Source organism: Syngnathoides biaculeatus, chromosome 21 (assembly GCF_019802595.1).
Source record: "Syngnathoides biaculeatus isolate LvHL_M chromosome 21, ASM1980259v1, whole genome shotgun sequence".
Classification (NCBI taxonomy): Eukaryota; Metazoa; Chordata; class Actinopteri; order Syngnathiformes; family Syngnathidae; genus Syngnathoides; species Syngnathoides biaculeatus.
In genome coordinates, this window is record NC_084660.1 from 5,598,494 (window position 1) to 5,616,394 (window position 17,901).

The following is a 17,901-nucleotide window of genomic DNA, read 5'->3' on the forward strand; positions in this document are numbered from 1 at the left end:
ATCTTTCGCCATCGTGTGGCCACAATTCGTCATTTCCTCGCCCATTGCCGACGGTGGAAACGCTCTTACCCCGATTCTTCACACCAATACAGATCCAGACTCATTTCTAAACCAATTCATGTTCCGCAGCAAATATCTTCAATGCGGTGGTGCCGCTCTCGTTGACCCCGTTGACCTCGTTGGCCAACATCGTCAACCAAATTGTCTACCTCGTGTCATATCTTCCAAATCCAACACAAAATGTCAAAAAAAAAAAGCCCATTTCAAACAGGAAATAGAAAGATTCTTTGAAATGCTACTTTTATTTGTCATTCGTCCATAACGTCGAATGTGCGTCGAGATACGTCGCAAAGACAATAAAAAGCTATAGGCCCGAGAAAGTATCACAGCATCGGTAAAATACACAACAAATGTTACTCCGCGTTAGTCTAGTTAACTGGTTTATAGTTCAATAAATAAAATATGCATATGAAATTCATCGTGGTTCATTCCACGAAGCGGGGAAACTCGGCATCCACGTTTTTTTGGGGGGCCTTTACAGCGGGGTGTGGCTGCCGGGCCCGCTCAGGATCCACTCGTTGCCCTCCAGGAGCTCCGACAGCGACGGTTCGCCCGGGCCCGGCTCCGTCCAGGCGCCGTTCGGAGCCCAGAGTTCCTCCGACGCGCCGGGCGGAACGGGAAGCGGCGCCGGCGACGTCGCCCCCATCGATTTCCAGTCGCCGCCTTCCTCCCGTATCGAATCGGGGCGTAAAGGTCCAGACGTGACCGAGAGGAATTCTTCGGGAAGAAACGCGGAGAAGGACGAGGAAGGCAAATGGGCCGATTCCGTCTCTCGCCCGAACAGCGAATGAGGATCGAGTGAGAAAAGAGCAGAATGGCTAAAATCGGACGACGGCGGAGACAGACGGGACGCTTCCCCGTCGGGTCCCGGGCCGGACGCCGAAGGCCCGAGGGCGACGTCGGGCCCTCGGAGGACGCAAAAGGGCCGGTGGTTCTCCAGCGCCGCCGTGTAGCGACGGGCCTCCTTTTTTAAGGCTTTGATCTCCTTTTCCAGGGCCGCGTTCGAACCCTCCAGACTCAGGAGCTCCTGATTGGGGAAAGGACAGACGGATCGGTCAAAACTCGACAACAGAACGCCCGATAAACTGGCCTCAGTCGCATCCCGTCATTTAAGGGGCCCCGAGTATTTACTTTTCCCACCCACGGAGACCACCCTTTTTACTTCCTCCAATTGTCGAGAGGGGGGGCTCGCGCAACTGGGCCGACAGGGGGTGCTATTGAGCAGCACGGTCAGCCTTCCACTTCTCCGAAAGGAGGCTATTTCCAAGAAGTGGTCACGAGCGACAACCCCGCATCTCCCCCCCCCCGCGCGCACAGACGCAACGAAGAATAACAACGACTTTTACAACCTGGTGGAGCTCGTCGGCCTTCTGCGTTTGCTTTTTGCGGCTCTTGCGGGCGGCGTCTCGGTTCTTCAGTCGCCTTTTGGTGCCCGTCCTGTTCCCCGCCGCCTCCCGTCCCTCCGTCGTTCCCTCCTGCCGACCAGAAATTCAAATCCAAATTATGATCGCCGTGTCCATTTGACAACTGCTGTTCCCGATTGCATTTGATTCATACAAAAACACCGTTTTGGTGCCGAGGAATACGTTCAAGTGAGTTCAACAGCTTCGCTTCGGGCAAAAGAAGCCCTCTTATGGATTCTGGCCCTTGGGGGAGGCCACCCGGGCCAGGCGGTTTCCCCCTGGGCGACGTGCCACATTTTGGCAACTGACTGCTGGGTTGACCCACAGCGAGGGGGGTGATGCGAACCCACGGGACTGAAAAACGCCTCCGTGACCGTGACAATTTTTCCTGAGCAACAACATGAAACGGGGGAGGGTCTTTCAAAATTACTTCACGGGCTAAATTCTACAAGCTACCTTGAAACATTTCTAGCCTTTCATTTTTTTTTTAAAAATTGAAATTCAATACTTTGCAACAATCGCCGACAAAAGTGTCATCGTGAAATTTAGTGAACGTTTCATTCGAGGTTCATCTTTTCGTTTGCACCTGCGCGGGTGGACGTGGAAGCCAATTCCGCACGCGGCGTCCTTTTGGAGAAACAACTTACAGAGGCCGATACAGCGTCGTCTCTGTCGTCCGTGAAGAGAGGGGACATCTCATCTCCGGTGGGGCGCGCCCGAGTCCCGGTGGCACCATCAGGGTGGACCGCAGGACGCAAACTTTCCGCCTCTTTCCATCCCGCTCTCCAAACATGGATCTGCTTCACTTTTGAGCGTGGGTGTGCGGATGGGCGGGACGGTCCGCAGTCTCGGCCGTCCGCTTTCACTTTCTCTTTACATTCATGTCAGCGAAATAAAAGAACAGGATGTGTGTGTGTGCCCCCCCGTATCGTCCGGTCGCGACTTCAAGGACCGCAACGCCAACCTCCGCCGCACGAGAACGCTAAAAGGCAAAGTTCAAAAAGGGGAGCGACCGGGACGTGGAGGACGACGAGCGATCGTGGCTCCGAACGCACTTGCGGTTCTCGTCCACGTCAGTCAACACGAGTTGCCTTCAAAGATTGTTACGTTCTCCAATGAAGCCCAGCGTGCGAACTCACAAGCCAAATTCGAAGCACTGCGCGTCCAGTTCTTAGTCGACTTCTTTTACGTGCGACCGATTTAATGACGGCGAACAAAAAAAAAAAAAATACAAAAATTAAAGACATTTTCAAAAATGTCATCTCAACAAATTGGAACAGAAATGGTATTACATTGCCCGTTTTCCCAGTACACGCGAACGCACCAGCCTATTCACTTTTCTCTATGGTCGAACGGGCGGTGGCTCGGACCAATGAGTGCGCACCAAACGCCGAGTTTGACCAATAGAACGTCGCGTGCGGGCGGTTCCGGCGTCCTCCTCTTCCCGGTCCGCACGAGAAACCGCTTCAAACGTAACGCCCAAAAGAACAACAACAACAACAAAAACACACTTTCCGATCGGAATTTGGATGAGTCGGACGAAGCCGTCGCGATGGGTTTGCTGACTATTCTCAAGAAGATGAAGCAGAAAGAGCGGGAGATGAGACTCCTGATTCTGTATCCCGTCCCGTAGCGTGCTCGTCTTTCGCTAGCGACGCTAAGCTAACCGTCGCTTCCCTCGCGAGAATAGAACTCGAACCGGTTCCGCACGGCCACGCGTTCCAATTGCGTTAGCTACCGTATGTCTGTTTTCTTTTTGTTTTTCCCTGACCTGGCTTGCGCAGCGGTCTGGACAACGCGGGGAAGACGACCGTCGTGAAGAGGCTGAACGGCGAGGACATCAGCACCGTCCCCCCGACCCTGGGCTTCAGGATCATCACCTTGGAGCACAGAGAGTAAAGACGCCGCGGATGTCATTGCCACAGAGTTCACAGTTCAACGACGGAATTTCTCTCCGTTCGTAGCTACAAGTTGAACATTTGGGACGTGGGAGGCCAGAAGTCGCTGCGCTCCTACTGGAGGAACTACTTCGAGCGCACAGACGGCCTGGTGTGGGTGGTGGACAGCGCAGACCGACAGCGAATGGAGGACTGCAGGCAGGAGCTCCACAAGCTGCTGCTGGAGGAGGTAGCCGCCGCTAACGTCGCATTTAAATGTTACATTTTTTTCCCCCCCCCTTTCTAAATTGACCCCCCCCCCTTTCCCTGCAGAGATTACTCGGTGCCACGTTGCTGGTGTTCGCAAACAAGCAAGACTTACCCGGCGCATTGTCAGAGGAAGCCATACAAGCGGTTTGAACTCATCGTTTTTTATTGCCGCCGCCTCTTTTCACATTGGACGGAATTACCAGTTTTATCCTTATGCAGACATTGGCCTTGGATGACATCAACAACCACCACTGGTGTATCGTCGGATGCAGCGCCGTGACAGGACAGAACCTGCTGGCCGGAGTCGACTGGCTGTTGGACGATATCGCCGCCAGGCTCTTCAACGCGGACTGACAAACATTAAAGTCGCCTTGTGTTGCCATTTCTTGTTTATAAATGTACAAAAAGCCTTTCGGATTACCGTCTAAATAAATACGCGCCAGACAATTTAGAGATTTCAAATCTTTATTTGCACACTTATTTCCAGCCGGTAGCCGCTAAAAAAAAAAAAAAAAATTATCCATTAACATTTGTTGGAATACAAGTTGTGCCACAGTATCCAAACCAAGACATTAATGGCTATGTCCAAAGGCCCCCCCAAAAATAATCCAGAACTTTGTCAACCTGTAAACACAAAAAAATAAAAGCCCCCCAAAACGCATCACATTTCAAGCTTTTTGGGAAAACCAGTCAAATTGTCAGAAAACTCACCAACATTTCATGACGCCTGTACAAGAACATCCCAGGATTCTAGAACAGCCTGTGACAAAAAAAAAAAAAAAAAAAAAAAAAATACAAAATGCTACTTACTTTGACTACAACGTAAAAGGTAGCGTTGGCGTTACTGTGTCTGGATCAGGAGTTAGGTACCAATCAGTCATGAATTTTCAGACTGGGGCGGTAACATAAGGTCATCATTTCCAGACCGCAACCTCGTCAAAACTGACTTACCTCCAACAAAATGGCCGCCTTGCACCCAAACAGTCGCAGAGTCTGGAAAGAACACGACATTTTCACTCACTGACCGCATTTATTATTAATTTCTCATTCCTATTGACAACTGCCTGGCGCGTTTCCTTTCAGACTGTTGGAAACCCCAACAAAGCTGTCCCCTTGTTGCCGCGGCAACGCCAGTGGGTTCACCTTTGCAGGTCTGGCGCCGACACGCGGCGTAAGACGCGTGCGGGTGTCATCGCCAAGGAAACGCTCAGACGACAGTCACCCCTTGCGTGCTCTTTTCGCTCACCTACTTTGGGCGTCACATCTGCCCGGGTGGCTGTGGGGGAGATACAAATAAAAACGTGACGTTTTGGAAAGACTTTGTCGCAATTCAAACTTTATTCACGCGCGACTGATGTCAGACTTTCGCTTCTCATCAGCAGTTCAGACGAACGAGATTCCTAAAAAAAAAATCATCATTTTCAGCAGCCGCGCGCCAAAGTGCCACCCCGCCAGCCGCGGACTCACCTTCGGCTCGCCGCCGCTTGGATCTGTTGAGGAAAAAAAAAAAAAAAAAAAAAAAGACTTACTTCGCGTTCGAGTTGCGCGCCGTAAAATAAACGCGGCAGGTGCTCAGTTGTTCGTGTCGTTTCACACAGAATCAAAGTGAGCTAAGTGTCATCATCACTGCACCGCCAAAAATCAAATACAAAAATAACACCAACGTACCTCCCAAATACACCAGCGGCCAGATTCTTCCCTGCAAATCTGACCACCTGCGGGAACAAAAACACCGGGGATCAGATCGGACGGCTCTTTCGAAAAAATTGCAAAGGCGGAAATGGAGAAAAATTTAAATTTTAGCGCGCTTACATTTGCGGATGCGCCGCCCACGTCGTCCCTCAGTCACATCCGAGCTAGCGCAAAAAAAAAAAAAAAAAAATACAAATTTCAGCCCAAAAACACCCATACTGACATTTTGCTTAGACAGGCCAAACTAATCAGAATCCACGTTGACATCAATACGTTCAGACATATGCTTGTCATTTGAAATGTCATCATTCAAACCAGGCAAACCAATTGTGAAGAAAAATTAAAACGTCACACACCTCCGTCACCCCGGCGGTTCATTTAGCCGCCTGCAAAAACAGGAAAACATTTTCAAATCTGTGCACAGACCGCAAAGGAGCCCATGGGTGCTGCTCAGAATGTACGCAAGGAGTTCTCTTCAAATTTATTCAGTAAGAGAGAGTTCTGGAATTCGTCATCGCAGCAATCAAGATTTTTAAAAATATCATACCTGAAGATACGAAGAAATCTCTGGAAGGGGAAAAAAAAAAAAAAATTACATTCACATTCCAACCCATCTTAGGTTCTGTGAAACTTTACACCTCTGTGACACGCTACTCAGATTTATGTACATTTGGAATCCATCATCAATCAGTGAGAGAGTTCAAAGTTCACATCACCGCAGCGGCAAACATTTTTAAGGGTCATTTTGGAATACAATATCAAAAAGGGACAAACCCGCACGCTTCTTTAATATGCGCCATCTGAAAAATAAAGGGGGGGGGGGGCAATATTAGCAAATGCTTTGCAGATAAAAGATTTAAATGTAACAATTACATCGGTAGCTTCTTATTCTTAATTTAGATTTTTTTTGTTGTTGACGGTCCCTCAAAAAATCATGCTAAAACTATTAAAAGTAGTAAGGAAGATATTTTTTATTACATATTGGACTCATATCAGCTTAATTATTTTCATCTTAAACCATTTAAAGATGAGATTCTTTCAACGAGGCAAGAGGGGGTCCGCGGAATTAAGTTTAAAACAAAAAAATATTAAAAAGTTCATACCTCAGATTATCTTCGACACCACGTTGCGCCTGCAAGACAACACGCGAGGTGTTAGCATTAGCTCAAAGACACGTGACGGCCTCGCCTCTTCATAGTAAAAGATTATACTGCATATCTTTCCTAAATTTCTCTCACGTCAGAATCAATCAAATACAATCACAGTTATTCAGTTCAGGTCTGTGAAAAAAAAGTATCATCATTGAGAGACTCTGGAAAGAATGTCAAAGGTAGCCTCCAAAACCGGAGCGTCGAAACAACTTCCACTAAAATTTCAACTACCAACATTTGAAGAGGAAAATACTAATATTCACGCAGTTAGAGAAAACGTTCCTCAAAAAAAAAAAAAAAAAAATTCTAAAATACTTTTTTCAACTACTTTCTTTCCAACTTACCTCAACGCGGCGAAGTCAAGAAAATGGACGAGGAAACGGCTTCCTCCTCTTTATATACTCGAATCCAGACCCCGCCCACTCCAAACGTTTCCTGACAAAGGCGGATCTTGGGACTTTTGATTTTTTTCAACGCGCACCACCGGTCGACAAACTATCTTTTATTTCTCTGTTTGATCGTGTTCTTTTTTCATTACGTCGTAAGGACAAACGTGATTTACACAAAAATACAAAGTCTTGCATTTTCCTTTTCGTTTGGATAGAAACCGTTTTGCACTACTGTCACCTATCGGATAGGAGGCGCAAATACAACAGTCTCGACGACTAAGAAATAATACAAGAACGCCAAAGCGGCTAACTTTTATGATTAGATTATTTCATTTACATTTCTTTTCGTAACATCATAATACCAATCGCTGTAATTAAAATCAAACTATGAAACATTAATTCCATTTTCAATTTTCAACTCAATTCGCGAAATACTTAGTAAATGACGTTTTTCCTCATTTGTCAATTTACTTGAAACTTCCCTCGGCTCTTTTGGAACCTTTTCAGTTTGGCTGTCGCTGAAGATAAATGCGCTTTTTTTTGACCGCATGAAAACATTTTCATTCACTATTTTCACTTTATTTGCTTTTCTTTTTACCCAAGCTCAAATAATACACAAGACGCAGTATAACTCACAGAGTTTTTAAATATATGTTACAATATTTCACAAAAATATCACTCACCAAATTTCAAATGACCTACATAACGCATTAAATAGATTCAAAACATCCACTCATCAGTCATTGCTTATTTAAAAGGTAACACGTCAACACGCGATTCACGTTTTCATCGCGCTAAGCCTGAAAAGAAAGCTCAAAAGAGCGAAGCCGGTGGAATATTTAAACTACAACAATTAGTACGGTCACGGTAAACGTCGTCCAATCAGAGGGAATACTTCCGTTCGGGCGTTCGATAATTCCACCCAAACTCAGGCGGCGCCGCCGTCGCTGTTTGGACGGGTCGACGGGCGAGAGGGTGACGCCGAAGACGTTGGCCACGAACGCCTCCCACCCTCGACGAAAAGCTCCGTCCGCGGCCTGCGGGAAAAGACAAAACGGCGGTCGGGTTCAAAGCGGCGACAACCTAAAAAAGGAACAAGCGCGCAAAAGGTCAGAGGTCGGCGTACGCGGCCCACTGACCTTCGGACGCGTGCTGCGGTATTGTCAACTTTACTCCTTACGTAACCTCCCGACGGCTTAACGTTTAACCGTGCGGACGTGGAATTTATTATCTGCGCTCGGGATCTTTTCTTTACAAATACCCGTCTTTTGTTGGAAAAAACCATTTCAAGACTATCCCACATGATATGATTCTTATTCCATTTCTCCAAAATTTTAACATCGTCTCTCACCTTGCGATACGTTTTCACCGCATTCGTCTTCACCGCGTTCGCGACTTCCTCCCGGCCCCTCTTCATCCTCTTTTTGTCTCGGATCAGCACCTGGTCCTCAGCGTCCGCCAGCGAGTCCCCCCGGTCGGGGGCCGCGTCGTTTTCGGGCTTCTGCTGGCTCCTGGAGCTTCTCCTCCTCATCCACCCTCCGTCGGGGCGCCGGCGTAGAAGCGTCTCGCCGTCGTCCGCCTGCGACCAGTCCTCCGGAGGCGCGCTTTTCCGGATCGTCCGGGCGGTCGTAGAAACCGCCGCGTTTGTCCAGAAACTTCGGCGCTCGGAACTTCTCCTCCAGTCCTTGCCGGTCGTCGTGGTTCCGACTCAATCTCTGCGGGCGTCTCCCGTGTTACGCTCTGGGAAAACGGGAAAGGGGCGGGAAGTGGAGGGAGAGATCAGTTACGCAATCTCCAGAGCTAATCGCCCCCTCTCGCTTCACGCGCAAAGTTAAAAAAGGGAGTCAAATATGTACGCGGCTCGAAAAATCTATCCGGGATCAGTTTGGCCTTTGTGATGGCAACGCGCGCGATTCAAATGTGGACATTGACCGGATGCCAAATTGAATAAAGTGCTTCAGGAAATTTAATCAAACCCAAATCTCCAAAAGAACGCGACCGTGTGCGCGCGTGTGTTAATGAATGAATGCAGGAGCTCGGATTTGCCAGCTCACCCCGAACGCAAACGACCCGCAAATGTCCGCAATGTCTTAGGGGAAAGGAGGCGGGTTCGCGCACGCTCACACGCGCGTGTTCAAACCGAGGTACAGAATGTCATCGCTGACATACTTTTGTACGGACGGCATTGATGTGAAGAGCAGGTTTCCGTGGCGACCGCCAAGCAGACAGAGGGTTCCGGGTTCCACGGCGGTGACGATGATGATGGTGACGATGATGAGGCAGTCGTGCTGACCGCAACGCGCGTCGACAAAAAGGAAAATAAATCAAAGGCAACACACACTTTACATATTTGAGTTTACCGTGATTACTATCTATTCAAGGCTCAACAATTCTTCAGAGTTTAACCATCGAGTACGTCGGTGTACCTCACCTCGGAAAAGTTGCCGCCGCCGCTCGTCCGTTTCGTAACTCCGCCCCGATCCCATCAAAACAATTGTCCCGGTACAGGTCGCGTGATCACGTTTAATCAACAAACAATGACAACAGCAACGTTTAACCTTGTTTTGTTTTGTTTTTTTGGGGTCAGTGTCACATTTATACAACGCGAGGAACAAATACTACAGCGATAAATAAATAATAACACTTTATACGCACCGCGCCGTCCCGCTCGTCGCAATCAAACTACTGCGCCGGATGGACTGAACGTGAAACGAGGCTCGGGGGAGTCGTCGTTTATGAATTTATCCTCGTTGTTAATCTAGGTGGATTTCAAATGTTCGACTTAAAAAGGCATCTGTGAGGCTATCGTGCAAAAATTACGTTACAAAAAAAAAAACAATGTGCCATGCATGAGTTTTCAACCGGAGGGCCGCCGGGAGTCCTGACAAAACTTTGTTTTCATACAAAGACGACGTCCCTACTGTGTCCGCTCGTCAGACCTCCACAGCCGGGTCCGAGCCCAGTCCCTGGGCCTGCAGGGCGTCTTCGCGCTTCATCTTGGGCTTCTCGGTGCGCGTGTGCCACACCAGCACCTGAGTCCCGAAACAAAGCGATGAGGCCCTGAGATTTGGAGAGGGGAACAGACAAAAACGACGCACTTTGGAACAGTTGTCCGCTTTGGGCTCCAGCTGGTCAGCGGTGACCAGGCCCTGCAGGAGGCTGCTCTCCAGGAAGCCCGTCGGCGCGTCGCCGTCGAAACGAGAGTCGGGATTGGCCAGGAGCAGCTCCAGGGACACGGCGAAGCCGGCCATGTCCAAGGGGAAGGGACGACCGGGACGCCAGCCCACGTGAAAGCGGACCACCTGCGACGGAAACGCCCATTCCTGTCCGTTCCTCGAAAAGACGAAAACCAACCAGGTGCTCCGAAATCCCGGGGAAACGAACCGCGCCCACCTTTCCTCCTTCCACCACGGGCTTCTCGTACTTCATCCCGCCGACCAGCCCCACGGGCCACACGGACACTCGCCGCGTGCTCCTCATCTGACGAGACGGCGAGGTCAACGGTCAGCCGCGTCTGCCGGGTCGCCGGCGTTTCCGGATTCGCACCTCTTCGAACAGCCGCAGGCTGTACGTGTTGTCGTCGTCGGCGAAGTAGACCACCCCGGATTGGCCGCCGCGCCGGTCCCCGGGAGCCCCCCGGTCCTCTCGGAGCCAGCGCAGGCCCTCGTTCCTCTGCTCCACGCCGCGAGGCTTGAGCCAGCTCGGATCCCCCTGAGACGCCAGAGGTCGCTCGTGAGATTGGTACTCGGAAGAGGGAGTACTTTTTGCTGCTCACCTCCTGCAATTTGCGCTCCCTGGCGGTGGCCACGTGCAGATGCGTGTAGGACAGGCCGGACTGGGCCAAGAGTTGCCCCACCAGCGGCGTCTTGGTCTGGGAGTCCTCCACGACGATCCAGTGGAGCCGAGGCACGTGGAGGAAGGTCTGGGACAAGCGGGTCAGCTCGGCCTTTTGCACCAGCCTGGAACACACGCGGACGGCCTCGTCTCGGTTGACTCGGGTCGGCCGACGGGAGCCGTTCCCCGGACTACCTGGCGTATGTCGGCGTGATGACGAAGATGGTGGGCGGCGGCGACGACTCGATTTGAGGCTGCCCGGCGACCTCCGACTTCTTCGCTCGCTCCCGAAGCCGGCGCAGCTCCCCCCGCAGTCGAGATATGGTCCGCTCCTTGGGGGCGTCGTGCTCCGTGCAGTCGCAGCGTTGACCTGGGTAGAAACGGGAGACGGACGATCGTACCGGCTCGTACCGTCCAAACCCCTTTGTCGGGACTTTTCCCCGAACGGGAGTCTCGCGTCAGCTCACCCAGCTGCATCAGCGCGTAGATGAGCCCCAGCAGAGAGACCAGGAAGTAGAGCACAAAGACCGTTTTCAGCTTCAGCCTCATCGCGGCGCCTCCTCAACGCGTCCTTTTCACGAGCCGGCGAATGGCGGAGATACGGTGGTGCGTGCGCACCAAAAACTCGCCTACGTTGCCTTTCGGATGCCGTCGAGAGTGAAACGGGCGCGGACGTCGCGGCCGCCGTTCCGAGGTAGATGCTGGAAAAATGTCAATCCTTCTGCGCGTCAGAGACACAAACAATTAGCTCAGATGAACCATTTACGCCCGGGTACTTTGTCCTTTAACTTCTCCAGATGTTTGGGAACAAATCTTAAACAATACTTTGTCATTTTCAAAGGACTGTCGAGCTCACCGCGCGAGTCTTGACCGTGAAATCTCTGTTTACGTTGCTTTCCTTGTCTTTTTGCCAATTAAAACAATTGCAATTTCAGGCCAGGAAAACATCCTCGTGGCCGTCGCATCCCGGACATCACAATGTGGAAAGGAAGCTTTATAAAAAAAAAAAAAAAAAAAGGTACACAATACAGCCAAAGGTTATCGATTGAGCGATTCTTTTTTTTTTTTTTTTTTTTGGACAATCGCTGAATCGGATAGAAAAAAAAAAACAAGACCAAACACTAAAATAGCATAAGTTGACGCCGCAGAAAATGCTAAAATGTTTTGTCAGAGTCCACGCAAATGTTTGCTAACGCGTTTTGATTCAACTAAAGAAATCGGACCCTTCTTTGATAGAGGCTGACGTCGCCAAGATGCTGTCAATTTTTACATCAACAATGTTTAGTTAAACAACTAAATAACACTTATGAACGGAGGCTTGTCCCAAGGTACAGGACAGTGGACGCTAGCTAGCTACAGAGAGACACAAAAACACATTTAAGCACGGACGTACCTCAAAACAATGCCGTCTTTGGGGGAAAGCGACACCCGACGTCACTTCTGGAACCAAAAAAAAAATCTCCGTGTAGACGTCAACATCCATTCATTCGGATTGGCTTTCTCCAATTGCTTCCGGGTCGCGCTGCGACGCAATAACAAGTCCGAGAGGAACGGCGCGTGCACGTTTTAAGTTCCACCTCCACATCCGTACCGGTGCGCGATTGACATTTCAGCCCATCTTATGAAAAGTCAAAACAACTTTATTGAATGTGTAACATACAAACAAAACACTGGCAAGGCAGAACCACTTTGCTTCCCTTTCAGCGCGGTGAAGGACTTGCGCAGTCGGCAGCGATCTCAAACATGAAAATGTTAAAGTTGCATGTAAAAAAAAAAAAAAAAAAAAAAATACTAGTTTCATTTTAAATGGGATCCGTAAGATATATATATATATATATATGACATATATATATATATATATATATATATATATATATACACAAGGAGAGGAAAAAATCAACTTGGTCAGTATAGTGGCTAAGTAACTTCCTCCAAAATAAAAGTCAATGTGGTGACATTTTTAAGATCGGTCATCTGCCAGAAGGCCCGATTAAGTGGTTAAAGCGGTTTTTTTTTTTGGGCTTTTTTTTTTTTTTTTCCTTCCTAACAAATATTTCCGGGCATAAGAGGAGCTTTTTTTTGGGGGGTGGCAATTACCACGATTCTCTCAAATTTCAAAGTAGATTGTTATACCGATGAAATGTGACAAGCGCTCCGAACGCACGTACCCCGTAGGCTTTGTTTGTAAACGTAACCGTTTGTCGCTCCTTCAAAACCAAAGCCCGGGATTTGGCTCGACGCCCGAATGACGACAAAGTTCCGTGACTGGAGCGCATCTGTCGATAAGACTCCGACTCTTCAATTTCTTTTTTTTCCCCCAACCCACACACAAGGAGCGCACGCTTAAAAAAAAAAAAAAAAAAAAAACCACATTTACAGTCGCTGCAACGAGGCAGGAATCACATTTCGCGAGGGCGCACCTTCTCTTCTAACCTTCGATACAGTAACAATGAGGGGGACGAGCGCTCGGGACGGAGGTGACGACAAAGGATCAAACAAAACGGAAGCTCACGCCGGGTGCCGCTTTTACGGCAGAAAAACACGTCGCTCCGTAACGCGGAGATCAGGAACCAAACCCTCCCGACGTCCCCTGGCCCGTAACCAACAAACTGGGGGCGGCTCCGACCGTCCGCCGGTCAGTGGCAGCAGCCGCCGCAGTGGCCGCCGGCGTGGCCGTGGCCCACCGAGGCCTCGCCGTGTCTGGTCCGCCGGCTGAGGATCTCGTACGAGCAGTCGTCTCCGCAGCAGCCGGACACGCTCGGCGAGGTCTCGTCCATCTCGAACCTGCGGCGGCGACGGAACGCGAGGATGTGAAAACAAAAAAGGAGGGACGCCGCTTTGCTTCTCTCGCTCGCTCGCTCGCTACTCACTGCAGGGCGTCCCTGAAGAACTGGTAGGCGCCGTGGTTGTGTTTGAAAACCGTCAGCATCACTTTCTTCATCTGCGTCCTGCCCAGACGCCGCGTTACGCCGGGAAATGAAAACGGACAAACGACAAAAAACATTATCCCCCAAGTTTTGCGGCGGGGTTATCAAGTGTTATTACTCCGCAGCCCAGGTGTCAAACTCAAGGCCCGGGGGGGTTGATGTGGCCCGCAAAGCTAAACCCAGTGTCAATTTCCACGATTCTTGGACCAAAATTTCCAATCGTCATATATCATAAATGACAACCAAAAGTGAATAGTTGAAAAACACATTACCCTTGATTTCTGATTGCAAAACTACTTCATAAATTGATGATGTAATATGATACCTAAATAGTTTGGCTTCACAGTCAGGACGGCCCTCTGAGGGAAAACCGGAACAACAAAGTGGCCTGTCAGAAAAATGAGCTTGACAACCCCTCCTCCCGAGTAGGCCGCCGCGACTTGCGGTCTACGGCGGCTCCTTGCCGGAGTTTCAATATTTCATATTATTTAATATTTCAGTCAAAAACGAAGCGCGTTACGGCGCCTTTTGTAGTAAGTGTGTCCCCCCCCCCCCCCCCCTCAACATTTACCCATTCGCGATGAGCTGCAAAATCTGGATGAGGAATTTGCCCAGCCCTTTCCTCCGTACTCTGCTCTCCAGCTGCACCTCGTAGCTGCGAAACGTTCACAAGTTTACATCCGGCGCGATCGACGCCGCGACGAGGACGAAAATCGGCGACGGAGGGCGTCCTACCAATACAGCACCTCCTCCCCGCACTCCACGTCGAAGCGGAAGTGCGAGAAGGCCACGGGGGCGGAGTCGCCGTCGCGGGCCAGCAGGTACCACGCCCTCTCGTCGTTCATCTCCTCCCTCTTCTCGCGTTCCTTCCAGCCCCACTCGCTCTGCTCGTAGCTGGCGACACCACCCAAAATTTTACCGGAGGCCCAAACTCAACGTACAACACTCCGATCGGATCCTTACAGCGTCTGCATGTTTGCTCGGGTCAGCTCGAAGGCCCACTCCACCGACAACGGGTTGAGGGCCGTCACTCGCTTGCACTCGATCTGCAGGTTCAACCTGGACGGGAGGATGCGAATTGTCAGATGACGCGCACAAAAAAAAAAAAAAAAAAAAAAAAACCAACAAAAAAAAAGAATCGACGTACACGAGCGAGGAAATCCGTACCCGTTCCGGTCGTACTTTTTGAACGCCGGGAAAGAATCTAGGGGGTCGTCCAGCTGCCAAAACGACAGCGCAAAGGTGAGTGTTCGCAAGACTCGGACACGTGAAAATCAGCAGACCCATTTTGAATTTTGTGTGCGTGTCATCTCTGCAATCAGCTGACTTGGCAAATCCAATCACCTTATTGGCGGCGTCCACTTTGGCGCAGACGGCGTCCATGGCCGCCCTCTCCTCCAGGCGCCGCGCTTTCTTCTCCTTTGCTCGGCTGGATTTCCTCTGGAAGGATGATTGGGGGGGGGGGGGGGCGCAAACAAAACAGCGTGATTATCTTGGACCGGGAAAGCGCAAATGACGTCACTAACAACAGACACATAAGTAAGCGGTGCATTGTTGACAGTTTGTGCATGCGGACAAACAAGCACAAGACCTCCGGGTGAACTGGAAGGGGGTGGCGGGGGGGGGTTGCACCTCGGGGACCACCTCGGCTTTGACAATTGAACTCAGGATGTGAGGGGGACACGTGGATGGCCCCTGAGGATGTCTATCGGGGAGGCGGGAGGGGTCGCGATGTAGCTAACGCGGCATGTGGTAAACACAAGCGAACATGTCAGGGCTAAAGTGTTAGCTAGCATGCTAACCACCCGCCGTCCCGACCGCACAATTAATAGCGCCAGCTTCCCCTCAGTGTTCAACTCACCCCCATCTCGTGTGCTCCGTCACAGCCCTCGGGAGGAACGCGGTCTTCTTTTGGATTTTTCTTTTGTTTTTTTGGGGGAGGGGGGTTCCTTGCGCCTGGATGTCCCCGCCGTGCTAACGATGCTAACAGGCACCAGTGCCGGCCGGCCCGCCCGCCCGCGGTCGCTCGGGGGAAGGGTGCACCTACTAGCCGGTGAGAATAGACTCTCTGCTCCAACGAGCCGGGACTTGAATATTGCTCCCCCCCCCACCCCCGCCTTTTTGTCGGATTTTGGCCAAGAATACGGCCTTGAATCGGATCCGGGTCCGGCCCGCTTTCTGCTTCCCTCTCCGCGGCTCTCCCGCAGTCCCCGTCGCGAGGCGTTCACGGACTCCCACTAAAACTCGGACTTCAGATCGCCGTCGTGCCAACAACTTCGGAATGGATCCAATACACGAGCTTTCGAACCATTTTTCGACAAAACAGCGTTTCCAAATCACGATTTTCTTTTTCCTCTCTCTTTTTAATACAAAATGGACACCTACCTCAAAACTGGAGATGGAGCTTGCTTTTTCGGAAGACGGGACGTAACCACGCGCTAGCGCCGTCGTGCCCATCTAATTTGCCACTAGGCAAATAATTCTTTCCGTCATGAAATCACACATTATTTCTTTTTCATTAACGGGACGCAGAAGGCATTGAGGCAGACCCAAAATACATTTTATAATCGACCGATACGGAACATACACAGAGAAACAAGGAAAACGGTGCTTTAAATAAAATGTTTTACATATATATGATACACACACTTTTGAAACTACATTACATATTTTTTTGAAACAATTGAAAAGTTATGAACTACAAACTATTTTGTGCCTTCCAACGGAGGAACTGAGCTGCCAAACCACCTGAAGAGGGGGGGCGACGCGAGAACCTGGACGTCAGAGGAAAATAGTGCGTCAAAATGATTCTGAAAATATACATTTACATATTTGTGTGCGCGTGTACCTTTGTGCCGGTCCCGGATTTTTTGCAGGGTGTTCGAAACTTAAAGGCTTCCCCGGTCACCCCCTGATGGACTTGTCGTCGGGAATCTCCTCAGAAAAATAACAAGCCGTGCTTAATTTAACTACAAAACACCTCAAACCTGAAACCAACTTGTAACTTCATCGCGCGCTCCTTTGCGATACATTTGATTATACAGATATGTATTTGACTTTTCTCCTCAAATGTACTTTGAGGCTCTCTGGGAATGAATACTTTTTCCACACGTACTCTTGACTTTGATGGCCGAGCTGCTCGTCGACGATCGGTTCCAAGTCCGGCATCTCGTCGTCTTCCGCCCGCCGGCAACTTCCTTCAAACTCGGGCTCCTTTCGCCGGACCGGACCGTCCTCTGCGTGCACCTGAGCCACGCGGAGGCCACGCCGCAGTCAGCCCGACGGATCCGACCCGAACGCAAATATCGGAGACTGACCTCGGCGTCGGCGGCGCGCGCCACGGCGTGGCCCTGCCTCAGCAGCACGTCCTGGATGTAGACGCCGTCGCTTGCGGTCGGGTCGCAAAGGTAGAGCTGCAGCACGTCTCCGGCGTCACGTTCCAGGATGGCCCCGAACGCGCGAGTGAAGCACAGCTCCCGGAAGGAAGCCGTGGCCTCTGGAGTCCAAGTGCCCTGGCGATAGAAACTGCCAGACTCGGAAACCGTAGCCCGCAACACTTGCCGTGCCTGACGTTTTTTTTAAACTTGAAGACTCGGGATACAGTCACGCTTACAGTTTTTGGTTTAATTCCAGCGAGGGCTGAGCGGAAAGCTTGCACCGGGAGACGCCAGAAACGCGTCCTGAGTAAACAAACTCTTCTCTCAGTTCACTTCGGAGCCCACACAAACACGCTTCAGTTCTGCGTCAAGCTTATTTGGATTCAGGCTCCAAAATCGTCTTCGCAAACACCGGCGGGAGCCTACCTGAGGAACTTCAGTTCGGCGGTGCGCACCGTGGCGCTGTTGCCGTAATCCACGAAGTAGACCCGCGCCTGAGTGTCGCTCACCACCCGCACGATCGCTACCCGGTAGAACCACATGCCGAAGGGGCAGACGCAACAGATTTGATCCGGTCGGACCGATTCGCGCGGGAGTCGGTAGCGCTCGGACGCCTGGGGAGAGTGGTAATATCGCCTACGGGAAAGCGGAATCGAAATGGAATTCCTCGCAGCCTCATTTCAAAACAAAAAAACAATTTCAAGTTAAAAACAGTGGATCCAGCGCCGACCTCATCTCAAACATCAATTCTTGGAAAGCCGGCTGCCCGTCTCTCTCGATGAAGTGGACGTAGAAACGCCCCGGGGACTGGACGTGCTCCACCCGGACGAGCCGCTTCCGAGGCCCGACGCCCCGTACGTCACGGGCTCCGGGGGGGCCGCGGCGCACCTCGGCGGAAGCGGCCGTCGCCGCGCTCTTGAC

At 50.7% G+C, this 17,901-nt stretch overlaps 5 protein-coding genes and 4 non-coding genes across 17 annotated transcripts in view; 1 reads left to right on the forward strand and 8 right to left on the reverse strand.

Moving 5' to 3' along the window:
- Positions 1-291: 291 nt before the first annotated feature.
- LOC133494425 (fos-related antigen 1-like) lies at positions 292-2,308 on the reverse strand. Its single transcript, XM_061808250.1, has 3 exons — positions 2,111-2,308; positions 1,410-1,535; positions 292-1,087 (listed from the first exon to the last, which is right to left on the reverse strand). The coding sequence occupies exons 1-3, from the start codon at positions 2,156-2,158 to the stop codon at positions 536-538; spliced, it is 726 nt and encodes a 241-aa protein (XP_061664234.1). The 5' UTR covers positions 2,159-2,308; the 3' UTR covers positions 292-535.
- Positions 2,309-2,339: 31 nt separating this feature from the next.
- arl2 (ADP-ribosylation factor-like 2) lies at positions 2,340-4,057 on the forward strand. The gene is made up of 5 exons (XM_061808246.1): positions 2,340-3,080; positions 3,248-3,358; positions 3,428-3,590; positions 3,674-3,754; positions 3,830-4,057. Exons 1-5 carry the CDS (start codon positions 2,719-2,721, stop codon positions 3,962-3,964), a joined length of 852 nt encoding a protein of 283 aa, XP_061664230.1. The 5' UTR covers positions 2,340-2,718; the 3' UTR covers positions 3,965-4,057.
- A 21-nt stretch (positions 4,058-4,078) lies between these two features.
- b3gat3 (beta-1,3-glucuronyltransferase 3 (glucuronosyltransferase I)) lies at positions 4,079-12,223 on the reverse strand. 8 transcript variants are annotated; one of them, XM_061808243.1, is made up of 21 exons: positions 12,070-12,221; positions 11,533-11,668; positions 11,144-11,397; positions 10,872-11,046; positions 10,618-10,801; positions 10,389-10,553; positions 10,236-10,322; positions 9,941-10,144; positions 9,012-9,874; positions 8,194-8,582; positions 6,406-6,434; positions 6,077-6,102; positions 5,850-5,869; positions 5,659-5,688; positions 5,423-5,466; positions 5,279-5,325; positions 5,078-5,100; positions 4,857-4,886; positions 4,562-4,603; positions 4,322-4,370; positions 4,099-4,234 (listed from the first exon to the last, which is right to left on the reverse strand). In XM_061808243.1, the coding sequence occupies exons 3-9, from the start codon at positions 11,223-11,225 to the stop codon at positions 9,776-9,778; spliced, it is 996 nt and encodes a 331-aa protein (XP_061664227.1). In that variant the 5' UTR covers positions 11,226-11,397; positions 11,533-11,668; positions 12,070-12,221; the 3' UTR covers positions 4,099-4,234; positions 4,322-4,370; positions 4,562-4,603; positions 4,857-4,886; positions 5,078-5,100; positions 5,279-5,325; positions 5,423-5,466; positions 5,659-5,688; positions 5,850-5,869; positions 6,077-6,102; positions 6,406-6,434; positions 8,194-8,582; positions 9,012-9,775. The 8 variants fall into 8 exon arrangements, 7 of the variants coding, with proteins under 7 accessions (XP_061664227.1, XP_061664228.1, XP_061664225.1 ...); XR_009793301.1 differs by lacking the exons at positions 8,194-8,582; positions 9,012-9,874; positions 9,941-10,144; ... (5 more) ...; positions 11,533-11,668; positions 12,070-12,221 and adding exons at positions 6,798-7,879; positions 7,982-8,036 and having other exon boundaries at positions 4,079-4,234; XM_061808244.1 differs by lacking the exons at positions 4,099-4,234; positions 4,322-4,370; positions 4,562-4,603; ... (6 more) ...; positions 6,077-6,102; positions 6,406-6,434 and adding an exon at positions 7,400-7,879 and having other exon boundaries at positions 9,012-9,130; positions 9,274-9,874.
- LOC133494989 (small nucleolar RNA SNORD31) lies at positions 4,460-4,535 on the reverse strand. Its single transcript, XR_009793474.1, has one exon. It is a non-coding gene; the product is annotated as a small nucleolar RNA SNORD31 (small nucleolar RNA).
- Positions 4,685-4,811, reverse strand: LOC133494990 (small nucleolar RNA SNORD22). Its single transcript, XR_009793475.1, has one exon. It is a non-coding gene; the product is annotated as a small nucleolar RNA SNORD22 (small nucleolar RNA).
- On the reverse strand, positions 4,963-5,033 carry LOC133494988 (small nucleolar RNA SNORD30). Its single transcript, XR_009793473.1, has one exon. It is a non-coding gene; the product is annotated as a small nucleolar RNA SNORD30 (small nucleolar RNA).
- LOC133494987 (small nucleolar RNA SNORD29) lies at positions 5,178-5,242 on the reverse strand. Its single transcript, XR_009793472.1, has one exon. It is a non-coding gene; the product is annotated as a small nucleolar RNA SNORD29 (small nucleolar RNA).
- A 297-nt stretch (positions 12,224-12,520) lies between the features above and the next one.
- naa40 (N-alpha-acetyltransferase 40, NatD catalytic subunit) lies at positions 12,521-16,086 on the reverse strand. 2 transcript variants are annotated; one of them, XM_061808247.1, is made up of 8 exons: positions 15,989-16,086; positions 14,948-15,043; positions 14,771-14,823; positions 14,567-14,662; positions 14,339-14,497; positions 14,175-14,258; positions 13,547-13,624; positions 12,521-13,460 (listed from the first exon to the last, which is right to left on the reverse strand). In XM_061808247.1, exons 1-8 carry the CDS (start codon positions 16,058-16,060, stop codon positions 13,313-13,315), a joined length of 786 nt encoding a protein of 261 aa, XP_061664231.1. In that variant the 5' UTR covers positions 16,061-16,086; the 3' UTR covers positions 12,521-13,312. The 2 variants fall into 2 exon arrangements, with proteins under 2 accessions (XP_061664231.1, XP_061664232.1); XM_061808248.1 differs by lacking the exon at positions 15,989-16,086 and adding an exon at positions 15,465-15,882 and having other exon boundaries at positions 12,522-13,460.
- A 55-nt stretch (positions 16,087-16,141) lies between these two features.
- The window catches only part of LOC133494420 (tudor domain-containing protein 5-like), a 70,867-nt gene continuing 69,107 nt past the window's right edge, over positions 16,142-17,901 (reverse strand). Inside the window, exons 6-12 of the mRNA XM_061808238.1 lie at positions 17,711-17,895; positions 17,407-17,616; positions 17,217-17,283; positions 16,921-17,115; positions 16,719-16,849; positions 16,452-16,540; positions 16,142-16,377 (exon numbers count right to left, since the gene is read on the reverse strand). Coding sequence (XP_061664222.1) covers positions 16,492-16,540; positions 16,719-16,849; positions 16,921-17,115; positions 17,217-17,283; positions 17,407-17,616; positions 17,711-17,895 — 837 coding nt within the window. The 3' untranslated portion in view covers positions 16,142-16,377; positions 16,452-16,491. The remainder of the gene's footprint in view (positions 16,378-16,451; positions 16,541-16,718; positions 16,850-16,920; positions 17,116-17,216; positions 17,284-17,406; positions 17,617-17,710; positions 17,896-17,901) is intronic.

Bases quoted from the DNA above. Each gene is read 5' to 3' on its own strand.
- LOC133494425 (XM_061808250.1), bottom strand. From the start codon at position 2,158: ATGTCCCCTCTCTTCACGGACGACAGAGACGACGCTGTATCGGCCTCT. The intron at 1,536-2,110 runs GTAAGTTGTTTC...TCTGGTCGGCAG, and splicing joins ACGACGCTGTATCGGCCTCT to GAGGGAACGACGGAGGGACG. The intron at 1,088-1,409 runs GTTGTAAAAGTC...TTCCCCAATCAG, and splicing joins AGGCCGACGAGCTCCACCAG to GAGCTCCTGAGTCTGGAGGG.
- arl2 (XM_061808246.1), top strand. From the start codon at position 2,719: ATGTCATCTCAACAAATTGGAACAGAAATGGTATTACATTGCCCGTTT. The intron at 3,081-3,247 runs GTATCCCGTCCC...TGGCTTGCGCAG, and splicing joins GAGATGAGACTCCTGATTCT to CGGTCTGGACAACGCGGGGA. The intron at 3,755-3,829 runs GTTTGAACTCAT...ATCCTTATGCAG, and splicing joins CAGAGGAAGCCATACAAGCG to ACATTGGCCTTGGATGACAT.
- b3gat3 (XM_061808243.1), bottom strand. From the start codon at position 11,225: ATGAGGCTGAAGCTGAAAACGGTCTTTGTGCTCTACTTCCTGGTCTCT. The intron at 11,047-11,143 runs GTGAGCTGACGC...GTTTCTACCCAG, and splicing joins CTACGCGCTGATGCAGCTGG to GTCAACGCTGCGACTGCACG. The intron at 10,802-10,871 runs GTAGTCCGGGGA...CGTGTGTTCCAG, and splicing joins ATCACGCCGACATACGCCAG to GCTGGTGCAAAAGGCCGAGC.
- naa40 (XM_061808247.1), bottom strand. From the start codon at position 16,060: ATGGGCACGACGGCGCTAGCGCGTGGTTACGTCCCGTCTTCCGAAAAA. The intron at 14,824-14,947 runs GTGATTGGATTT...TCGTTTTGGCAG, and splicing joins AAGTGGACGCCGCCAATAAG to CTGGACGACCCCCTAGATTC. The intron at 13,461-13,546 runs GTGAGTAGCGAG...TCGCCGCCGCAG, and splicing joins TTCTTCAGGGACGCCCTGCA to GTTCGAGATGGACGAGACCT.